The 23,798-nt window shown below is 45.4% G+C and overlaps 1 protein-coding gene across 2 annotated transcripts in view; it reads right to left on the bottom strand.

Moving 5' to 3' along the window:
• Positions 1-3,199: 3,199 nt before the first annotated feature.
• IGSF11 (immunoglobulin superfamily member 11) overlaps positions 3,200-23,798 on the bottom strand; it is a 294,806-nt gene continuing 274,207 nt past the window's right edge. For both annotated transcript variants that reach the window (XM_053311633.1, XM_053311634.1), the window contains 6 exons: positions 19,836-19,999; positions 18,037-18,244; positions 13,509-13,664; positions 10,377-10,499; positions 7,971-8,121; positions 3,200-5,838 (listed from right to left, as the gene is read on the bottom strand). In XM_053311633.1, the coding sequence (XP_053167608.1) occupies positions 5,397-5,838; positions 7,971-8,121; positions 10,377-10,499; positions 13,509-13,664; positions 18,037-18,244; positions 19,836-19,973 (1,218 nt within the window). In that variant the 5' untranslated portion in view covers positions 19,974-19,999 and the 3' untranslated portion in view covers positions 3,200-5,396. The remainder of the gene's footprint in view (positions 5,839-7,970; positions 8,122-10,376; positions 10,500-13,508; positions 13,665-18,036; positions 18,245-19,835; positions 20,000-23,798) is intronic.

The raw sequence follows: 23,798 nt of genomic DNA, 5'->3' as shown, positions 1-23,798 counted from the left end.
CCCCATGAGACTCCAAAGGACACTCATTAGGAGCCTCCGCATGTGTCAGGCCTTCTAAGCACTCTTTGGGGCCAATGAGGGGCTGAGGCAATCCAATGGCTGGGTTTTCTCTGGAGAGGACATGGAGGAGCCCTGAAGCTCGTCAGGAAGGATATGGGATGAACTGGTGCCAAAACTCTAGTTCTAAAGTTGTACCACAACTCAGTGGTACTGCATCTGCTTGGCATGCAGAAGGTCTCAGATTCAGTCCCTGGCATTTCCAGGTATGCCTGGGAAATGCTCATCTGAAACTCTAGAGAGCTGCTGCTAGTCAATGTGGACAATACTGTGCTAGATTGACCAATGGTCTGACTCGGTATGAGGCAGCATGTATGTTACCCTTCTGCTCCACCAGGAACTCTGGGAGTGACTGCCTATTGGCAGACTTCCTGGTGCCCCCATCATTTTCACAAGAATACTGTTCAAATCAACAAATATCCCAGTAGCAGAAATTGTTGTGAATCTATTTTTTTTCTACCTTCAAATATGAAAACTAGACAGACATATAGTCACAAGTTAATAAAAATCAAATCTACTTATTATAATTATTACTTCCCCCCACAGTCAGACAGGTGTTATTGACTGGTTTGTTTTATCCAGACATTGAGTCCTTCCAAGGACCTGGGATGGCTGAATTTTATTGTCAGTGTTGTTGCTGTTATTATTATAGATATCATTGCAGAATATAGGCTGTTCCCACTAAAGTTGTTCTTTGTAATTGGCTGATGGTGATTTCTGTGGCCCCTATGGTGTTGAGGTGCTCTTCAAGTTGTTTTGGAATTGCACCTAGGGCTCCAATTACCACTGGGATTCTTTTGGTCTTCTTCTGCCACAGCCTTTCAATGTCAATTTGTAGATCTTTGTATTTTTTTATTTTTTCTATTTCTTTTTCTTCTATTCTGCTATCCCCTGGTATTGCTATGTCGATTATTTTAACTTGTTTTTCTTTCTTCTCAACTATAGTTATATCTGGTGTAGTGTGTGGCAGATGTTTGTCTGTTTGTAGTCGGAAGTCCCATAATGTTTTTGCATCTTCATTTTCTACAACTTATTATTATTAACTGTATTATTAATTTGTATACAGATTCGTGTGTGTGTAAAACTGTGTCTCTTTGACACTGCATTCTGGTTTCTTGGCTCTTTGCTGGTGAAAGGTTAGCTATCCCTGGATTAGACACTCATTATCTTTTGTTGAACTCCAACTAGGCCAAATCTGGTGAGGTGGGCATGTGCACAGTGAATGATGATTGACGTAAATTCATAATCAAATTCATTCTGCTATCTTTAATCCCCTTATCATTCATCCATGTAAGGAATGAGAGGGAAAACAAAAACATTTCCTGTTACGCAGGATTTAAGCACATGATCACGCCACAGAGACAGGAATCACTAGGAAGCTTAGAAAAGGCTAGACTGTCCCCTTAGTAAAATATTTGGGAGCATTTGTTCCAATTCACCACCTAGGGTATCTATGTCAGCATCTGTTAGGTACATGCAAGGGTAGAACTGAACAAAATAATCCCAAATAAATTTATTTTGCTGGGCTGGCTTGATTTTTAATCTGCCATTCACTGCCTTAATGGCTTGATTTTACACTGGTTTTATTTCAAGTTTATTGTCCTATGCACTTGGGTGGAATAAGAAGTAACATATTAAGAACACTGCCATCTTTGGATGTCAAGAGGTAACTGGGAGCTTAACCAGCAAATGATGCTCATTATCACTCATCATAATCATAATCTATGATCACCTAAACCAGGCTAAAGGTGTTTTATACACAGACACACGTGTGTGTGTGTGTGTGTGTGTGTGTGTGTACCATGACATGCAACTACTATCTCTATCTGCAAGATAAAGTGCCATGGACATAATAGAACTCAAATTGTTTTGAAGCTTTTGTTGATCAGCTTTAGAATAATTTCACTAACAATTGCATGTAGACATTTAACAGGCTGGGTGTTCCAACATTACCCAGTACAGAATGGTGATATGCTTCTGCTGAGTGAAATTCATGGAGTTAAGAAGTGGATTATCAATTCTGAAACCTGTTGATTTGGACATCTGTCTTCCCAGGTGCCAAGAAAAAGTTTGGGTTTTTTGTTGTTGTTGTTTAGCCTTCTTACTATGAATACTTATATACCGCTTTTTAATGAAACTTCTCCAAGTGGTTTACAAAGAAGAATACATAATAAATAAATAAGATGCTTCCAAAGAACTCACAATAACTGTGCTGCCAACTATGCAGATGCTGTTCTGCTGCAGATTTAAGTCGTTTTGATTGCATTTGTAATCTATTGTACGTCATCTGATCAAAAGGTGGGTGTATAAAACTTAAAAATGTAAACAGAAATGCTGGTGCCAAGGGTGGGATAGGGGCTCTGGCTCTAAGCAATGCCTGAATGGAAAACCACCTGAGTACCAGATGCAGTTCCAAATCTAGACTTTGGAGCAGCCTCACTGTCTCTCTTAAACTGGAAAAGGCCTTGTCTGTCAACCAGGGATGAGTAGATACTCTCAGCTCTGTTCATTATTGGTCTGATAGTACAATATTTGGGTTCCATTCCATTTGAATTCTGTCAGAAGCTTTGGACTTCAGAATGTCCATAATGGATTGCCCGCATACAACCTCACAATAATAAAAGCTGCCCCCCATACACACAGTCCTCCACTGTTTGTGCTCTTGTGCAATGGTTTTTAAAAAACAAAACAGGAAAAACAAATGAAAGTAAAGATTAAAGAAAAGGTTTCCCCCAAAAAATTAAAATTGAATTGTGCAGTTCCCCAAAACGATATTTAAAATGTGGGTTTTATACATTTTTAAATTTGTTGTAAAATTCTTCAGTTATACCTGCTGAAGGACCCTGGGTTCCCCTGTTCTGAGTTCTGCACTGGTAACTAGACACAGCAAACGGGAACCTCTAAATCGAGGGAGGAATCCAGCAGAGGCATCATCTGCAAGCCTGCCATGAGTTATCCCACACTGCCTCTGAGCTTCATGAGCCAACAGAGAAGAATGACCCTTTAGGGTCAGTGGGCCCTTGGCTGCTCTCAGAGCCCCTGGCAACCCCCCAGTCCCCTCTGGAGCCAGGCCTGCCCATATGTAGGCTCTCCAGAACACCTTGGAGGAAGCGAGGGCTGTAACAAAACCCATTGACAACCATTTTCCCTTTTATATGAATAAAAGTTTTATTGGTTTTTTTAAAACAATTAGAAAGAACAAAGAAAGAGGAGCAAACAGCCTCATGAATAGTAGAACCAGAAAGAGCTTTCTGAGCACTGGAGTGCGGGCTTCTGTGTTTCAAGCACCCCTTGAAAATGTCTCGAATGTTTTTGTTGTTGTTATAAAAGCAGAGAGAGAGAGTGTGTGTGTGTTATTTTTCTCGTTTTTCACATTTAAAAGCCACTCTTCCCCACCCCCCCACCCTGCCCTAACCACCACCACCAACCTCCAAGTACGGAAAGGAGAAACCGGCAGTGAGCACATGAGGAGAGAGATTTCTCCCTGGGAAACGTGTATAAATACGGCAACCATCTGTCTGCCTGGTGTGCTCGGAAGTCGATGAAGCAAGTTGTGTACGCTGTTCGGTGGGGGGAAGGAGGACTCGGGTGGGGGGAAGGATCGCGTTTATTTTTCAAAGCAAAGAAGGCACAGAATCTCAGCTAAGCTTCAAACCCAGTGCAACCCAAAGGGCTCTCTCTGCAGTGATGGCATGGGCAAAGAAGCTATAGGGTCCAGGCAGGGGACTCCCCTGGTGGCCTCTGTGCCCATTTGGAAGAAAGGTCAAGTTAGGGTGAGGCAGAGTGGAAGAAGCAGAAGAGCATTAGTGATTGATCTCTAAGAACCCCATTTCCAGTGCATGTTGGAAAGTGGAGGGGTGCCTGTGGAGCAAGACACCCCCATCGTAGTGCCGGGGTTAGATCGGAAGGATGTCTTTTGTCAGTGCAGAAGGAAAGCCTGTCAGTGCTTTCAAGGGGAGCGTTTCCCTTTAAGGAGATCAGTGTGTCAGCATTACAAATGAGGCAGGTGTGGACAGCGGGACTCTGGGAGTGTCCCTTGGCTCTGCCTCCTCGAGGTATTAGGAAATGGCCCTCAGCTCTAAGTCCCCTCTGGGGCACAAAAGACCCTTGTATGTGTTTAAATCCTCAGCTATGATTAAGGCTATTGAAGTTGCAAGAGTTAAACCTGTCAAGCCGTGCAGGCCGGCGAGACATGGAGGCAACCAAGGCCTCACCCCAGCCTGCCACCGTGGGGTACCACTTAGAGCTGGCCACGCCACAGGAAGGGGAAAGGGGGCAATGCAGCCATCCCTTTGTGGCTCCTACTTTGCACTCTCTTGCTCTCTCTCTCTCTCTCCCCCTCCCAGTATAAGAAGCCCAAATATCCAATAAGGGAAGGTTAAATGTGATGCCTCAAATGTGAACGTTCAGTCATCAGCCTGGCCATGCAGGCCAGCCCCTAACAGCCCTGAAGGGAGACCCTGCCATGCAAATGCCAAAGCTCTTTGACAGTGTCAGCCACACGCCAGGAAAACACAGCAGCTCTGTAAGCAATGGAGGCTTCAGCTTCCCACCCCATGCCATTCCTCCAACCCCTCCTCTCCACCGCGGGGGCAGCAACAGCAGCAGCACATTCTGACGCCAAGCAGCTCATTGGGGAACAATGCCAGGGTGACAACAGTTTCCATGGAGGTGACAGGAGGTGCTGGAAGCATCCAAACAACTAGTGCAGGGAGAACATCCAATCTGGGAAGAGGGGGAAGCAGGGAAAGATGTAAAGAAATAAATAAAGAAGAAAACATAACTCTCAAGCCAATTCCCATCGCACCCTACTCTCTCGGCCTGGATCGTCGTCCTCTCTCTGCCTTGTTCCTCGGAGATCAGCTTGGGTTGGCCAGCATCTCACTGTTTCCCTCCCATTCTGACATCTCTTCTGAGCCAAGCAGTGGACTGTTGAGTTCTCCCCTCTAAAGACCCCTCTGTCAACTGTAGGGCTCTCCAAACCCCACCTCATTTGCTGTCCTTTGTGGTAACATCCCCCAATTTCACATTGGATAGAGCTTAGAAACCAAGTATGGCATCACCCCCCTGTGATGCCGTTTTGTGTGCCCCTCCCCCTGGCCTTGGCACATCCAGCCGCAGCTGAGGAGCCCCCTGAGATCATGAGGGTGGGGTAGCAAAGGAGAGACTCTCACACTGGTGGGACAGAGTTGGTTGGGGTGAGGGAGGGAACAGAGGAGAGGCTTGAGCTTCCCCTTCAGTGCATTTCAGGGAGGAAGAGGAGGGTCTCTTGTTTTGGCCAGGTCTTCACCCCCACTCAGTGCAACAGGTTCCTGTTTCCTTTGAACCACTTCCCCTTCCTACACCAAAGAGCCTGCCCGGCTCTGCGCTGGCACCATGACAGGCACAGCACCTATCCTCTCCAGCGTTGCCTGGCTCACGGCGTAGGAGCGCGTGTGCTGGGGTCTTGGCTTTCGGCTCACTGAACCATTGCTCCTGGCCATCTCCTGTGGAGAGGGGGCTGTATTGGTTGTCACCACCAATGTCTTGGGTGGAGGGGGGGTTGGGTGACCTCCATTGGCATAGACTGGACGGTTGTTGGTGCTTCCAGAGCGGGAGAAGGACGGACGTGCATCGTTGTTGAGGCGAGTGAAAGAGTCTGTAGCATGGTTTGCTTTGGGGTCATTCCAGTACCGGCTGTTGTAGGTGTTGGATGAGGTGAGTGTGTCATTCTCTGATGAGGAAGCATCACCATGAAATGCTTTTGTGGATGAAGAGCATTTGGGTGGCAGATCATCCTCCCTAGGGAAGCCAAAGGGAAGAGAAGGATAGAGTTTTATTTATGGCAATGTTAGTGTATTTTTACAAGACTGTTCGGTTTTACTTGTTTGGTTAAATTGTATATGGCCCTTAGATTTTATATATAGTGGTATAAAAATATGATCAACTGATTGACAAATAAATAAATAGTATTTTTGACCCTTTCTCAAGAATCCAATCACCAACATGTATGCAAATGCTTCCTTGCTTGGCACTGGTAAAGTACACAGAAAAAAGCACAGATTGTCTTAACTCCTTCCAGAGCCAGAGGAGGAGAGGGGAGTTCACTGGGGTTGAATCCTTGACTGTAAAGGATTCACAGTAGGCTGCCACCATCCACTTTATTTTGATGTTAGAAAACCCACTCTCCATATAAGGTTCCGGTGTGTGTGTGTGTGTGTGTGTGTGTGCGCGCGTGTAAACCCCTCCCAAAAAGGACTGAGCAGTCCTAGGCCTTCAAAGGCATGTGACTAAGGCAGACCCAAAATGAAGAGTAGCACACTTCAGCAAGGATTTATTATCAGATTAAAAGAAAAGGTATGCAGTAAGAACAATTGATTTTTCATAAAACAAATTGTAAGAGAGAGTGTTAATTAACCTGGCAACACCGATTCTAAGCAATCAGTAAAGAAAAATAACTTCCCTGATGCATTTAGCAGATCTCAGCCTGCTGCTTCCTCAGGCCCTCCTGGGACAGAACTAACTAAGAGAACAAAGCTTTCTCTTCTTCAATAGGTGGCCGCGAGGGTAGTTCCCTCCTAGTCCTCAGAATTGGTCCTTCAGTTTTGAATTTCCTGGGCTTTCCCCCTTGTTAGGAAAGGCCTAGCCTATCAGCAGTTGCTCTGAGTGAGGCCTAGTCCTCCCTTGAAACCCTACCATCACTACAGTCATGATAACTCATTTGGTTTGGCCCACAAGCTGATCATTCCCACTGAGGCTATTCTCATGACCTCCCAAAGCGGGCTAAGGGAGCCCAGCCTGCTTTGGGGAGGCCATGTGCTGCAACGGGAGCCATGTGGCTCCCAGCAGCAAACCTCCCCAAATACCCCTCTCCTTAAATGTATTTATTTATTTTATCAAATGTGTACACTGCCCCCAAACTTTCATCTATAGGCAGTTAACAATAGCATAAAACAAGTTGTAAACATGTACAAAAACTAAAAACAATTTAACAATTTAAAAATAAACCAGAAATTAGTGGTTAGTGGAGCAAGTGCAGATCTCAGTGCGCCACTAACCCTAGTCTTCTGATTGTGAGTCACCATGGTGCGGCTCTGTGCCACGGTGACTCACGAGGAGACACACCCCCCAACCAGGAGGCTACAACAAGCCCCCTGGTCTTGAGGGTCACCAGAATGCTCCATGGACTCGCACGGGGCATCCTGGGACTTCCGGGGGTCAGAGGGCCCCCAATCCCCACTATTCCTACTGGCTCCATGACGGAGCCAGTAGTCGTGTGGGCGGCCAATCCAGCCGCCCCGGGCGAGCGCCCTGCTCATCTGCAGGGAGAGCCTCACTCTCTGCTCCAGTATCCTAATATTATGCTACCATGGTTGAGACTTAAGAGTACCCAAGGTTGAATTTAGCAAGGTTGATCTTGCATCTTGACTGTCTTTCTAGTTCAATTCTCTTCTTATTGAGAGTTGGAAGACAGAAATTGTTTCTTCCCAGTCAGGCTATCCCTTGCTGTGGACTCTACTCCTTACTACGACCCACTTCTTTTGTTTCTGGCAGTAGCATGGCTGGTAACATATGAGGTGGGACTGGGGCTGTGGTTGCATTACAAACCTATGTAATGGGTGGGACTGGGACTGTGGTTGCATCCCACACCATCATCACCTAGCCTATGTGGGCCACTGCCCATAAGAATAAGGCATAAGGCTTCCGTATGTTGAAATCTAATTCTGGCTGGGGGAAAGGAGTCTTCTTTGCAGCTCAGCCCCAAGGGAAGGGAAAGCAAGCTGGGAGCTGACTATGGGGGAAAGAGGGCTCATCCACACTTGGTTGTTAAAAAATGTTTGGGCATTGGTTGGGAGGTCTGGTCAGTGGCCTGAGCCCCCGCCCTCCTCCTGTAGCCTGAACTACTAAGAGGACAGGAGAAAGAATGAGCAAACCTTATCTCATTAGGAATCTCTTCTTCCTCTTCTTCCTTGTGTTTGTTTTTCCAGTATGAGAGTGTGACAGCCACGAGAGCAATGCAGACAATGAGCACAATGACCCCTGCAGCTGCAGCACCAGCAATCAGGCCGATGCTCCGTGGGTGGGCTGCGCGGGATACAGAATACAGGAGAAGTCGGAGTTAGAGAAGGGGTAGGGCAAGCCCACAGAGCCACAACTGGTTTTTTCAACATTAGGAAAGAGCAGTGGCTTGATTTCTCTCTCTTTCTCTCTCTCTGCCTCCCTCGCTCTTTCTCTCTCTCACATGCTCACACCCCATGCAGAACAGGGGTTCCCAACCTGTACTACCCCAGATCTTGCTGAACTACAGGTCCCTTCATCCTCCACCACAATAAACTGTAGCTTGGGATGATGGGAGCTGTAGTTCAGCAACAAATGGAGCACCACAGGTTGGGAAGCCCTGATGCAGAAGAACCACTCTGGCCATCAGAAAGATTAGGACAGCTGGGGCAGAAGCATTTCAGGATGGGACCAGGAGCTTCTGCCCTGCAATGTGTTCTTATCCCATTCCCAAAATAACCAGAGGTTTCTGATGCAGAAAGAAGTTGGGGTTTTGACTGAATGCTCTGGAGTAGTGGTTCCCAACCTGGGTTCCTCAAGAAGCTGCTGAACTAGGAACATAGGGACATAGGAAGCTGCCATATACTGAGTCAGACCATTGGTCCATCTTGCTCAGTATTGTCTACACAGACTGGCAGCAGCTTCTTCAAGGTTCCAGGCAGGAATCTCTCTCTCAGCCCTATCTTGGAGATGCCAGGGAGGGAACTTGGAACCTTCTGCATGCAAGAACGCAGGTACTCTTCCCAGAGTGGCCCCATCCCCTAAGGGGGATATCTTACAATGCTCACACATGTAGTCTCCCATTCAAATGCAACCAGGGTGGACCCTGCTTAGCTAAGGGAAGAAGTCATGCTTGCTACTGCAAGACCAGCTCTGTCAGTATATATTAACTGTGAGGTGGTGTGTACAGCTTTAATTACAAAGTGCAAGTCACCGTGTTACAGCAGGTGGTGTAACTGGCAACATGTGAAGCCTGTTAACGAGTGATAAGACCCTGAGTAAAGGCCTGTGGTGATTGGTCACTACTAGTATAAGGGTAAAGCTCAAACCAGAGCAACTTGTCCACAGTGGTAAATGCTGCACCACTGTGGTCCATCTGGCTGATGCTGTATCTATGTGCCTTCTCTGTGTGCCTTGTGTATGTGTATGTGTATGTGTATGTGTATGTGTATGTGTATGTGTATGTGTATGTGTATGTGTATGTGTATGTGTATGTGTATGTGTATGTGTATGTGTAACCGGACCTTACTGAGACAATACATCATGTGAGTGTCCTCAACTTCAATATATTCCTTTGTTGAACTTTTACCTGTGTGTGGAGTGTTCTTACTCAAGCAAGTGGGACACAGGTGGATTACTCGGCTATAGGGCGCAGCACCCAACAAGTTCTCTTCAAGCTACATCTCCCCCAGTCACAAATTGTAGCTGGGGATGATGGGAGTTGTAGTTCAGCAACATCTGGACGAACCCAGGTTGGGAACCACTGCTTTGGTCTCAAAGCATGCAAGGTGCCGGTCTACTGCTGCCTAGGTATGCCCCCAAGATGTGTCAGGATGCTGCTTTGTGTGTTCGAAGGCCTCTGATAACAATGTGTGGGGGTGGGGGGATTTATTCACCAACCTCTTGCCACATTGGAGGCCTTTGGAGATATGTATTCCAGCATGGCTTCCAAAATCCATTCTGGCTTCCACAATCTACTCTGGAATTTGGCAGCACAGAATGATTCCATCCACTCCAGGCATGTGCAAAGAAGCCAAGCATGGTTTTTATGTATGTGCCTCAAAGCCACCAGTGTTAGGGGCATGAATTAACCTGACCCCATCAGAAGCCTCAGAGATTGTGAGGTGGAATCCTAGAATATCTCAGGGCTGTCTTTGGGCTGCACTGGGCCACCACCTTGCAAGCTCTGAGCCTCCGGTGCTGTGATGTGTCAAAGACAACACTGGGCTTTCAACTGCACTGAAGATCTCTGGTTATCTTTGGAATGTGTTCAAACCTTTCTGGTTTGTAGAGCAGAATCAAGTGGTTCTGCCCATCCCTACTGTAAGCGATGAGCAATCCACATTTTCTCTCTCTCCTCCCTGCCGTTTCTAGTACCTGATTGCCTTCAACTTCCAGTGTTTGCACCTGAAATATCTGCATTTTCAGCAGTGACTGGACCACTGATTTCTGACTGTCAGATCTCCACATATACACACAAACATGCCATGCACTTCTAAGCATGCACTTCTGGAAATTGTATTAGACAACAAACCCCAACTCCCTCATTGAAACTAACTTACGTGCAATGACTTGAACTTCAAGAAAGCAGGTGCTGCTTCCAATGACATTAGTTGCCACACACTGGTAACGTCCTGAAGACACAGTGCTGATATTGCGAAGAACGACTGTACCCTGAACTTGGTCTAGATGAGAAAGAAGGAAAAAGGTCTAAATTAAATTAAATTAGAAAGTAGGGGTGGGGGGGAAGAAACATTCCCACCACAACCTTCAAAGAGGCAAACCCAGCAAATGGAAAATTCTGTTGGAAGACTCTTAGGAGATAAATTAGAAAATAACCTTCAGATGAAAGCAACAGACAGAGATAAGATTAGAGTTTAAGGAGCTTACAGTGGACATTTTCTTCTTAACAATTATTTTTTATGTATGCGAAAGACAAATGAACAAGGCAAGGCAACTAGCAAGGGCCACCAACAATTAACAATTAATTCAAGTGACAGTTGTTCAGATTGTGTCATTCCAGGAGAGAAAATATTTTCAGGTCTTGCATCAAGAACCAATCCCTAAATTTATCAGATATTTTAAATAAAGGGAACGTTCAGAAGTCCACACTTTCTCAAATCCCCATTGAGCCATGAAACTCATTGGGTGACTCTGGGCCAATCATGTATCTCTCAGCCTAACCTACCTCACAGGGTTGTTGCAAGGATAAACATAGCCAAGAACACTGCTCTGGGCTCCTTGGAGAAAGAGTAGAATATACATAAATGAAATAAATAAATAAAATAAAATAACTGTGGCTAACTCGTATGCAGTATGTATACATGCATGCAGTTCGTGTATTGAAGTTGCATAATCTAACCTTCCCTGGCACAAACATTTCATTACTCCGTAGTGGAATTGCATAATTTGTGCTGACTATGCAAATCTTTCAATATCCAGCAGGGAAGGCCAAAGGCGTAAAAGCCCAAAGGGATGCATGTAAATAGAATCATAAGGCTAAAAGGCACAACGGCTCCCACTTCTCTGGTCTTCGGAAACCTTGCCTTCCAGCCCCTCCAGTGATCCGACTCCACCATCTCCGTGGCTCTATTTCAGGGCACTCCTCTGCACACCTTCAGCCCTGTGTCTGACTCTTGGTCACTGTGGCGGGAGATGATTGGAACTGTTGTCCAAAAACATTTGGAGGGCCAAAGTTGAGCAGCTCTGGACTATGGTTCCTTTCAGTTCCCTGCCCAGCCTCACAACTCCCTTACTGGAAATTCTGGAGGTCCTACACCTGCCACCATAGCTGCTTTATTCCCTCCCTTCACGTTTCCTTTAGCTGCCTGTGTGTCTCTCCTGGCGCGATTTGAGAGGCTATCTAGTACACCATTTTGTACTAGAACCAGCTTAGTTCAAGGGCTCAACCTCGAAACGGACTGGGCTTGGTTCAGCTCAAGGTCGAGCCAGTTAAAAAACAAAATTTATTTTATTTTATTTATTTTTTATCTATTTAACATATTTTTATACCGCCCAAAACTTAAGTCTCTGGGTGGTTTACAACCAAATAAAAACACAAAGAAGTAAAGTATTAGTTAAAACAAAAAACAAAAAGTTTAAAACATTACAACAATTTAAAAAATTTTAAGTAATATTTTCAAACAGCATTAAAAACAGCATGTCACTGGCACCCCCGAACCGGGCCTGAACTGGTTCAAATTCCAGTCGAGTTGGGCTCCTTCTTTGGGGTGCCAAAACCAAACATGTCTGGTCTGGTTCGAGTCCAGTTCAGATTCGCAACGAACCAGGCAAATGTTTGGTGCAGATCTTTATTTATTTATTCAATTTCTATACCACCCTTTATTTATTTATTTATTCGATTTCTATTACCACACTTCCAAAAATGGCTCAAGGCAGTTTACACAGAGAAATAATAAATAAATAAGATGGATCCCTGTCCCCAAAGGGCTCACAATCTAAAAAGAAACATAAGAAACATTCCTACTGGTAGCATTTCTTTCCTTTCAATTGTGGTATATTCATTCTGGCAACATGAACCCTGATTTACTGAGATAATTATTCCCATCAATGGGGAATAAACAGATGATGCTGATTCAGAAAAAATGATCCTGAAGTAGCTGCTGAGAGGGGCAGTGAACAGCAAAGGACAGACATGAATAAAAGTAAGCATTTGAGAATAAACATTTCAGGCCTCTCTTATACCTTTTACATTAGGTGCAAAAAAAAAAAAATCAAAAACCAGTGCAGCCCTAGAATATACTACTATATGTGAATGCAGATTGAGTTTAGGCACTACAGTAAATCAGCTGATAGCGTTACCGTGTGATTTTTCAAGCCCTGGTTTTCAGTACAAGCTACGATTGCATTATACCACCAGAGACCAGCTGATGGCAACACTGCAGGTTCATAGCAAAATGTCAGCCACACTGAAAAATCAGGATTCTGTCATGGTTCCTCGTATATTGATCACATAGTGGCTTTGCCTCTGCACCCATGATGGGTTAGCCCCTGCACTCAAATTCATCCCACTCACTTTGCAAACTGCTTTGAGCCTGGGAATTAGCCCACACTCTCAGACTGGCAGCACTGCCAGCAGTGCAAGAGATGAAGATTTACTTGGCCCATTAGTTCAAATCTCTGATGGACATGGGACAGGCATATCTCAGGCAGGGGTGGCTAACCTGCAGCATAGTCCTCTGGGCCTAGCTGTTGCACAGAGTCAGACCTCACTCACTCCTGCTTTTCCTGTGCTGTTCTGCTCTGCACTCCCCAGCTCAGTAGGCTGGAGGTAAAATTACACCATGGGGGTGGGGGTGGCTGCTGGATCTCACGCTTTGGGCTTGACTTGTGGCACAGACACATTTGCCAGAAAAGGTTGCCCGCCCACTACTGCTCGAAGATGAAAAGGAACTACTATAATAAGAAGGGCCACTAGAGGGCACCTAATACTCTACAGGCTCCAATGCATCCATTATATCGGACATGGCATTTTTGATTCCCTATTCATTATTTTTATTGAGTTTTTGCACTTAGATTATCATAACAGCATTAAATGCTTCCCTCTCCACCCTACTTCTTGGCGTTTGGTGTAAAAGGCATAAATTGTGACCTCCGTCTGATCAGAAGAAGCAGAATAAAAGCTGAAACACCACCAACTGGGGAAAATAATGGGAGGAACCTGCATTGGTTACCTTGTGTTGCTGTTGGAGGTAACTTTGGAGCATTGTCCAATCTTTCCCAGTAGTACGTTGGCCGAGGGATGCCTTCTTCTGAATTGCAGGTCAGTATGATGTCACTGCCAATGTTCAAAGAGCCCTGAATTCTGCAGACTGGGGCAGAGGGAGGAACTGCAATGGAGGAAGAGGGCAAAAAGATGGCCTGGTCAGGAGACATGTTCGACAAAGGTGGGGTGTTGTTTTTTTTAAAAACGTTCTCATCACCCTCATCAACTATGGACCATAGAGTGTGGACAGTTACACAAAATGAAGAGACAGGCTGAGAAAGGAAAGACACAGATGGTTTATGTCTAATAAAGAAGCAACAGGCGAGGTCACCTGCTAAGGCTTTCATAGCTAGCTAGCTAGCTTAGTCATAACTGCTGGCTTAATTGTGGCTATTTTCAATTAGTGTCCTCTATGGGGAAGAACAACATCTGCAGCTCCCCACCAGCTAACACAATAAAGATATCATTAAAACTTTTTGCTTTGAGCCACATTCTGGTATCTGGATGAGGATGGGAGGTTTCACATTATTCTCTATGCAAGATGATGGCACCACTGCTGGATAACGGAGGCACTATGTCCTTGGAAGCACCAGATACAAAAATGGTTAGGAAAGTGATAAAAATGGATTACACTTTAGTTACATTCCCTCGTTTCCTTTACTGTCCTCCTTGCTGTGCAAAGTATTGATCTCTCTCAATCGCTCTAGTTCTAAAAAGCTTGTAGAATGCATACAGTTTTTAGCTATGTGGCTAGGAAACGAAAGAATAGCCATCACTCTGGACTCTAAAGAATATGGAACAATATTTATCATCTTAAGCGTTAAAAATAGTTAACCAATTAATTAACAAGCAGAACAATTAACAAGCAGAACAATGACCATAAGCATTGACCAATGGCCATTAATTAACAAGCAGACAGGGGCGTAACTACTATTAGGCAAGGGGAGGCGGCTGCCTGGGGGCCCCCACGCCTCAAGGGGCCCCCCAGAGGCAAGTCACATGTGAAGTGTGTGTGTATCAGTGAGGGGCCCATTTTAAAATTTTGTCTCTGGGCCCACTCCAGCCTTGTTACGTCCCTGCAAGCAGAACAATGACCATAGGAACATAGCAAGTCAGACCATCAGCAAGCCTGATGAGGAAGGGAGGAGAGCTGGTCTTGTGAGAGCAAGCATGACTTGTCCCGTTTCCTAAGCAAGCCCCACCCTGGTTGCATATGAATGGGAGTCTACATGAGTGAGCACTGTAAGGCATTCGGTATTCCCCTTAGGGGATGGAGCCACTCTGGAAAGAGCACGAGAAGGTTCCAAGTTCCCTCCCTGGCAACATCCACAAGTTAGGGCTGAGAGAGATTCCCGCCTGCAACCTTGGAGAAGCCGCTGCCAGTCAGTGCTGACAATACTGAGCTAGATAGACCAATGGTCTGACTCAGTATATGGCAGCTTCCTGTGATCCTGGCCCATCTAACACAGTGTTGTCCACATTGACTGGCTGCAGCTCTCCAAAGCTTCAGGCAGGAGATGCCAAGGATTAAACCTGGGACCGTCTGCATGCAAGCAGATGCACTACCACCGAACTACGGCCCCATCCCCTGAGGGGAATATCTTACAGGGCTCACATGTAGTCTCCCATTCAAATGCAAACCAAGGTAGAGCCTTCTTAGCAAAGGGGAGAATTCATGCTCACGGCCACAAGACACACATGATGAAAAACAAATTAGTCAATCACAAACCACTGTTGGTTATGCAATACAGTCTCAATTAACATGTTGACTTTTTCTCTACTTTCGGATGTCTGGTCTGTCTCCTTGCTTCTCTTTGGTTTTTCTCTCTTCTCCTTCAGTTCACACCCAGAGCCAGCACAGTGTAGTGGTTAGAGTATTGGACTAGGACCGGGAAGACTTGAGTTCAAGTCCCCATTCAGCCATGAAATTCACAGGGTGACTCAGGGCCAGCCATTAACCTTCAGTCAAATCTACCTCGCAGGATTGTTGTGAGGATAACCATAACCATGTACACTGCTCTGAGCTCCTTGGAGGAAGAGTGGGATACGCATGTAAAAATAAATAAAATAAAATAAATCTGCTTCTTCTCCCCAGCCTCCCCTGACTGGTACCAACTGACTTCTTCCTCTTTGCACTCTCTATGACTTCAGAGGAGTAGGCATTACTCTTCAGCCCACAATACAAGCCTTATAAAAGCTAACACCATTTAAAAAAAAAAGATGTCCTTAACTGAGTGGGAAGCCAAGTAGATAGCAGATATGCAGGTGATTTGCTTTGTAGTTTGGTTGGCACTCCCGTTTGTCATTACCTTTCTATTGTGCTATTCCTCCAAGGAACTCAAGGTGGCAGGTTAGGTTCTGGCCCCCACTTGCAACTTTTCCACTTGCAACTGGGGTCTGTGAATCTTGGGCCTCACTTTTCTCCCATTTGTCTGGCCGCAAAAACCCTTTACATGGGGGAAATCTGGAGTCTGGGATTCAGTGACCTCTTTACATTCGGACTCAAGAGAAGTGTGGGGAGAGGGGGAGAGAGGCCCTCCCCCCATGTTGGGTGGGGGGAATCTCCAGAAATGGCTTCAACGGGAGCTGGCAACTCTATCTGTCTTCATATCTCTATGATGCACATAAGCTACACCTGGCTCAGCTCTCCCTTCCCTTCACACTATACTGTAGGCAACAGCTCTCCAAGGCTTGCTTGGAAGAGAGGAAGTTCCCTGCGTGCCCTGCCAAACCCACCTACCACAATCTGTAGATAACTTGGAACTCCCATCGCCTAGCATTCTGTCCCATCTGTGCCTTGGCTGGTTCTGTGTTGGTGTGCTGGCTGCTCTTCGGAGACAGATTTTCTATCCCAAGTTGCAAGGAAAAGTAAAAACTGTCTTCTGTTTCAGGCTTTTCTGGGTGTCAGACTAGAGATATACCAAATTTCAGCTTTCTATGCATTAAGGTAGTTTCCTAAGACTCTTTATATCGGTTTTTCCCTATCAGGGAGAAGTTCTAAGCGCGCGCGCGCGTGTGTGTGTGTGTGTTTACACATGCATGCACATGCATGCATTTCTCTCTTGTATATCAACTGAGCAACAAAGGGTTGAGAAGAATCAGGATAGGGACAATTGAGAGCTAGGTAGCCATGGAGGTGCAATATGTCCACTCTTGCTCCTGAGTACTGATGATCTCAGGAAACACATTCCCTCTCCCTATGTTTTTAGAGCTGGGCTCAGAGTGCCACCATTTCCAGATGCCAGATTAGTGTCGACCAGGAGCAGAGCCCTTTTAGTAGTTGGCCTGATGATGTGAAATGCATACTTCTCTCCTTATAGAGACAGCAAACATATTTTTAAGGAAAGTCTCAATTAGGGGAGGAGAACTGGTCATGTGGTAAGGTAAAGTGTGCTGTCAAGTCAATTTCGACTCCTGACGCCCACAGAGCCCTGTGGTTTTCTTTTGGTAGAATACAGGAGGGGTTTACCATTGCCTCCTCCCACACAGTCTGAGATGATGCCTTTCAGCATCTTCCTATATCGCTGCTGCCCGATATAGTACCAGCAGGGATTCAAACCGGCAACCTTCTGCTTGTTAGTCCAGCATTTCCCCACTGCACCACTTAAGGTGGCTGGTCTTGTGGTAGCAAGCATGAATTGTCTCATTTGCTAAGCAGGATCTGCCTTGGGTAGCATTTGGATGGGTGACTACATGTGAACGATGTAGGAGATTACCGTTAGGGGACGGAGTCATAGCTCAGTGGAAGAGCATCTGCATGCTTGCAGGTCCCAGATTTACTACCTGGCATCTCCAGGTTGGGCTGGAGGAGACTCCTGCCTGAAACCTTGGAGAGCTGCAGCCAGTCCGTGTAGACAGTACTAAGTTAGATGGACCAATGTTCTGACTCAGTATAAGGCAGCTTCCTATGTTCCTCTTCTTCTGCTGGCAAGCCTTCCTCGAATGGAGACTGTGGACTGAGGGTTTTTTTCCTGAAGCTGCTGACACTCTTCTGCTATTGGGTTTAAAACTGTGTTTTAATTGTGTGCCATTTATATTAGATGCTTCAAGTTGTACATTGCTTTGAAAACAACAGTTTAAAAGTGACATAAAGAGCCAGTGTGGTGTAATGGTTAGAGTGCTGGACTAGGACCAGGGAGACCCAAGTTCGAATCCCCATTCAGCCACGATACTTGCTGGGTGACTCTGGGCCAGTCACTTCTCTCTCAGCCTAGCCTACTTCACAGGGTTGTTGTGAGGAGAAACTTAACTATGTACACTGCTCTGGGCTCCTTGGAGGAAGAGTGGGATATAAAATGTTGTAGTTGATGATGATGATTGATGATGATGATGATGATGATATAAATTTAGTAAATAAATCAAATCAAATCTCACAAGTCCTGTATCTTCTCAACAGCCTTGCAGTCGGACCTACAGACCTTGGCACCCCTAAGTGCACCCATCCCTCAAGCCCTCTGGCATTCATCTGCTGTCAATTGTCCTTCCCAAGCACATACCCAAGACGTTGAGTCCAATGACTCCAATATTCCGGCCACCTCGGTCTGGTAGGTTGTTGACCAAACACTGGTAGGTCCCAGTGTCTGAGAGTTGGGTGTTGTTGATGAAGATGGAGGCACTGGTGGTTGGCATTGTCATTGCAAACCCCACTCGCCCGTAAAACTGGGGTGCACCATCAAAAATTTGACCCCCCTGGTAAATAATAACCTGGAAAACAAAGATAGGACACCTCCTTGAGCCACGTGAAGGTTACCAATAATTGTTCACTCATTATGCATAGGCTTCAGTGCCCTGTGGTTTTAGTGCAATTAAAAAACAACTGTGTTCAGAGTCTAGAATGAACCATATGGAGTGCTTGGATTCTGACTATGCACTCTATTTCTACTTTTGCTACCATGGAGAAGTACTCTCACAGTAGTGTCAAATGATATAGGGGAAACTACACTGAAATGCCCCCTAAAGGGAAGAGTCAAAGCTAGTTTGTTTTAGCTTTCTTCCTTCTTACACAGACACATAACAAAAAGAGGATTATATGGAGGGATGTCTCTGAAATTCTCCTATTCCAAATTTCTCTTTGGATATTGGAGATCCAAAGGACCTGATCTTGTTTCTGACATGAAACAAATGCATCAGAAATCCTCCACTGTTCTTTTTTTTTTTTTAAACTTCCAAATTTTGTATAGAGTACTGCATATTTGTACAGTAGTTTGTTGAGCATTCCATTCCTTTAGTTTATTTGTATTGTTCCCTTGCTCCATGTTAACAAGGTGCATATGAGCATTGATACAACACTGCAAAAGAGCAGTCTTGAAGTGATCATATGTAGGATTGCATCATTATTCTTTTCGTATCGTGCTTATGTAATTGTTTTTATTAACAAAACTCCACAAAGACGCAAACCAGACACTTCCAACTATAACTGGAAAACAACCCGCCCCCCCAAAACAACAACAAAAACCCAATTTGTGTCAATATATGCAAAATTTTAGCTCAGTGGCCAGCTTTGACAGAGCCTTTGAGGAAAAGGCTGCTGGAAGAAACACAGTCCTTGGCCATGTCTTGGGCTAAACCAGGCCTGCTCAACTTAGGCCCACCAGCTGTTTTTGGACTACAACTCCCATAATCCCCAGCCACAGTGGCCAATAGCCAGGGATTATGGAAGTTTTAGGCCAACATCTGCAGCAGGGTCGAAGTTGAGCAGCCCTGGGCGAGACCTTCTCACAAAGCAGAACTGTACCACAAGTGATGCTCTGACTCCAATGTCAAGTCATTTGCACATGTTTGTTCTCCTTAGTGGTATCAAGGACCTGCTAGGCACTGCAGGCTCAAACAAAAAGCCCCATGGGTGAGCCCTCCATCATATGCCATTGCCTAGTACAGATCTCCAAGACCTCCAGCATCCCCTAAATATGGACAAATAATTACTGAGGCTATGATTCTGTGCCTCTAGTCTGTCCAATCATATGCCTACTCTAACTACTCACTAGTGGACCCTAGACCTGAGCTGAGCACCTGTCAGGGCCACATGTTGTTGTTTTCCTTCTTGAGTCCTCCAAATGCCCATAAGAAAAGACAAAACATGCCCAGATCATTGCAAATGATCATTGCAGAGAAATACAGGGTGGAAAAGTCTCCAGCACTTTGTCAGGCCTGCTTCTCAGATTCATGCCTGGTCATTCACACATTACAAAGACTAGCATTGATGGCGATTCCATTGTTTGTATTGTCATAAAGCGGTGGGGGGAAACAACCCACGACAGATCTAGTTGACCCAGTGTTTCCAACAAGGCTTCGGTACCTGTTCAGGTTGGTTGGCATTGGAGAGTGGGGTGACCATCCAGATGACATTAAGGTTTGTCAGCGCAGCACTAGTGGTAAAGGTACAGGGCAGGACTGCAGTCTGGCCCCGAGCAACTTCAACACTCCTTGTGTTCATGAACACCTCCAGGGGACTCACTAGACCTGCAAAGAAAGAAGCAAAATGTTCTGTCATTCATTTGGCGCTTTATACTTTCAATAATGCGCCATCTCAGCTACGGAAAAAGAGACAGAAGTCCTTGACACAACAGACGTCCAATGAATGTGCAAGGGGAGAGCATACACTCCAAGCGACAACTTTAAAATGAAAAATAAAACAGGTCAACTTGAATTTGGTACCATGTTTCTCGCTCTTTACCACTCCAGGCTTAGTCTGGAGATTCAGCATAATTGCTCCGCTGTATGATTTATGCCAGGAAGTGGTTTACAAGACGGAAATTTTCTTCCAGATTATTTGAATGACGTCTTGCATGGATGAGCATGATGACAATTTTATTTTTCAGTTTTCTGGATACCCCTACCCATCACCTGACTAATACAATACCCAGAAAGCCATCTGTGTGGTGCAAAACCAGGGATCAATGGTAGACGGCATACTGTGTATGCAGGAGGGTTTCTGGTTCATGTCCCGGTAACAGCAAATAGCAGAAGTGAAACAACATCCCAATCTGAAACCAAGCCAATTGGCCTTGAGATCAGCTGCCAATGAGAGCAGACAAGACCATGTCTCTGCAGGCAGGAACATAGGAACACAGGAACATAGGAAGCTGCCATATACCGGGTCAGACCATTGGTCGATCTAGCTCAGTATTGTCTTCACAGACTGGCAGCACCTTCTCCAAAGTTGCAGGCAGGAACCTCTCTCAGCCTGGAGAAGCCAGAGAGGGAACTTAGAACCTAGATGCTCTTCCCAGAGCAGCTCCACCCCATAAGGGGAATACCTTATAGTGCTCACATGTAGTCTCCCCAGGGCTGTCCTTAGAGAGCCCTGATGGGGTGTGGGGCCCAGGGCAAATCAGCCAGTGTGGGGGCCCCTTTCAGTTAATTCTAATGGGGGTTAAAAGAGTGGGGGCCAGGGCAGTTGCCCTGCTTGGCATGCCCTAAGGACAGCCCTGAGTCTCCCATTCATAAGCAACCAGAGTGGACCCTGCTTAGCTAAGGGGACATGTCATGCTTGCTACTACAAGACCAGCTCTCCTCCACATGGCAGACCTGAGATACTCCTTCCCTCCTCGCAGGTCTAATACATACATCAGTTATGGCAGGACCCAGTCAACTAGATGTACCTTTTATTTTGACTAAGACTGCGAAAGACATGTTCCAGTGAAAACCCAAGATGACATACTTTATAACCCCAGGAGACAATATGGAAACTGTGCCTGAAGTGACATGCTTGGTAGGTACACAAATGTGATAACTGGCTTCCATCCTTCCCTGCTGGGACACTAAACACCTTCACATGGTCTCTTCCCTTCCCTTCACTCCCCACCAACCAGGCGGCTACCTTGGCCCACTTTCAGAAATGTCCCACTGCCTTGAGTAATCCAAGGCAGTCAGCACCACTTTGGCTCTCGGTGCGGAGAACGCAAGTGGTGGATGAAAGACAAAGATTTGTATGCTAAGCTAAATAGCACCTGCTGCAAGGCTACAGCTGGGGAAGGTGCACACAACGGTTCCTGACAGGTAAACGTAGCAAAGATGACAAGGCAGTCAGGAGGAGGAGGAGGAGCATATGCTGAGTTTGCATCTGTTTAGATTGGGACAGGAAGAGTCTTAATACACAAATAACACGCAGCCCTATAGACGCAAAGCAAAGGGGAAACAAAGAAAGCCATTGCTCTCTACAGGCTCCCTGTTCTAGCTACAGCTCCCATAATAATCACCATTTATTATTTCTAAAATGCTTACATGTGCTGAGTGCTTTACAAATGTTACAATTTAAAAAATCACAACAGGCTTTGGGAAATACCCACAGGCTTACAATCTAACATAAAGTAATGTGCACCTCCTAATCCCTATATAAAGCAATGCATTGTTTAAAAAAACTATTAAGTTAGCGGAATTTTTTAAAAAAAACAAATGCCCAAATACAGGCACCTGAAGATCAGCATTAATGCAGAGAATAATGGTAATACTTAGGATTCGTATAGAAGATGTGAATGTTCAAAGCACTTCACATATATTAACTATGTTGTAACGCTTAAAAAAAACCCTGTAAGATTATAATCCCCCATTTCCCAGATATAGGCTGGAGGCTGAGAGGGAGTCGTTTGTCTAAGGTCACCTAGCAAGTTGTTTCAAAATGGGGGGTTCCTGGGTTATAACTCAGTTTCTCAGCCACTGCACTACACCAGCTCGCTCTGCAGTCCTAAACACACCGACATAAGTATCATTTTATATGTTCAATGCTTTCTCTGGACTGTTATCACTTCAGGGGGTGATAACAGTCCACGGGTGTTAATATTTTCTCACATGGATTTCAGTTAAAGAAAGGATATATGGGATATAGGAAAATAGGGGTGTGTGTGTCTGTGTGTCTGTGTCTATGTCTGTGTGTTTGTTACAGGTGTATGTTGTCGGGTTGGTGTCGACTCCTGGTGACCACAGAACCCTGTGGTTTTCTTTGGTAGAATACAGGAGGGGTTTACCATTGCCTCCTCCCGCACAGTCTGAGATGACGCATTTCAGCACCTTCCTATATCGCTGCTGCCCAATATAGGTGTTTCCCATCGTCTGGGAAGCATAACCAGCGGGGATTCAAACCAACAACCTCTGGCTTGCTAGTCAAGTCATTTCCTGCTGCCATTAGGTGGCTCTTGTTACAGGTGTACATACACAATAACATATGTGTACATGCTTTTTCCTACATGTACAAAAACCATCACATTCCAGGCATCTCTTAAAGGCCCAGAAATAATCAGACCAGAAATGCAACTGACCAAGTCATAATGCACCAAGAACGTCTCCTGCCCAGAATGGGGATCCCATTCAGAGCGATGGTACTTGTGCAGGAGACGTTCCCAGAGGACCGGGCCCATGGCAAGTTGTCTGCATAGAACAGTGACCTTCTCATCAAAAGGCAACATGAAGCCTGAATTATCCCAGGCACCTGAAGTTCAGTCTTGATAACACAGCAGCTGGATGCAACTCTGAACTCTGCTCACTTACATTAGCACCAAGGGAGCAATCTTGTTATAAGTGGAGGCAGGGGGGAGGGGGGCTTGCTGCTAACAGCCTGAACAAAGAGGAATCCTTGTTTGTGAGGTTCACTGCAATGCTTTACATTCTGGCCCCGAAGCATCAGGCAGCAAAGTTAATAATAAATGTGGCAATTCCATTTCTCCTCTATGTAGGAGAACTGTCTGGCAGGTCATTCCTTTGGCTGGAAAACATTTTTTTTTTAAGTTAGAAGAAACTTGTTATTCCCAGAACTTCCTTTAAACAAAAACACAAACACTCCCCCCCCCCCATCGCTCATATACAGTTTTTTATGTTAAAGCATTCTTCAGTGCTCTCTCCCTTTCCCCCGCAAAAAGCCACCACACAAAATTATTTGTTCTACATCTTATAAAATGACTCAAAATATTCTGGGAAATTGGGCTGAAATACTCCTTGCACACCTTTAACATGTATTTATTTGGGTTGATGTCCCTTCTTATCCAGAATTCTCAGGACAGATAAAACAGTATTAAAACAAGAATATAAAGTCCAAGGTTATCACCAGGAAGCGGGATCAACAGTTTCAAACATCAAGAGATTCGCTCTAAAACAAGTTCTCTTGAAGAGTGGTTCAGAAGGAAAAGCTGAGGAAAGACAGAAACTTCTACAGCGAGCAGCACATTGTTAGAGCCTATGGACGCCCTGACTTCCTGGATCTATTGAATCATCTCCACATCTCCAGGTTCAACTCCAGAATGAGGTCCTGGCAGTTCTTGCTCTGATA

The sequence above is a fragment of the Hemicordylus capensis genome, chromosome 3 (assembly GCF_027244095.1).
Source record: "Hemicordylus capensis ecotype Gifberg chromosome 3, rHemCap1.1.pri, whole genome shotgun sequence".
Classification (NCBI taxonomy): Eukaryota; Metazoa; Chordata; class Lepidosauria; order Squamata; family Cordylidae; genus Hemicordylus; species Hemicordylus capensis.
Note: the sequence above shows the minus strand (reverse complement) of the source record. Positions and strands in the feature narration are given on the sequence as shown.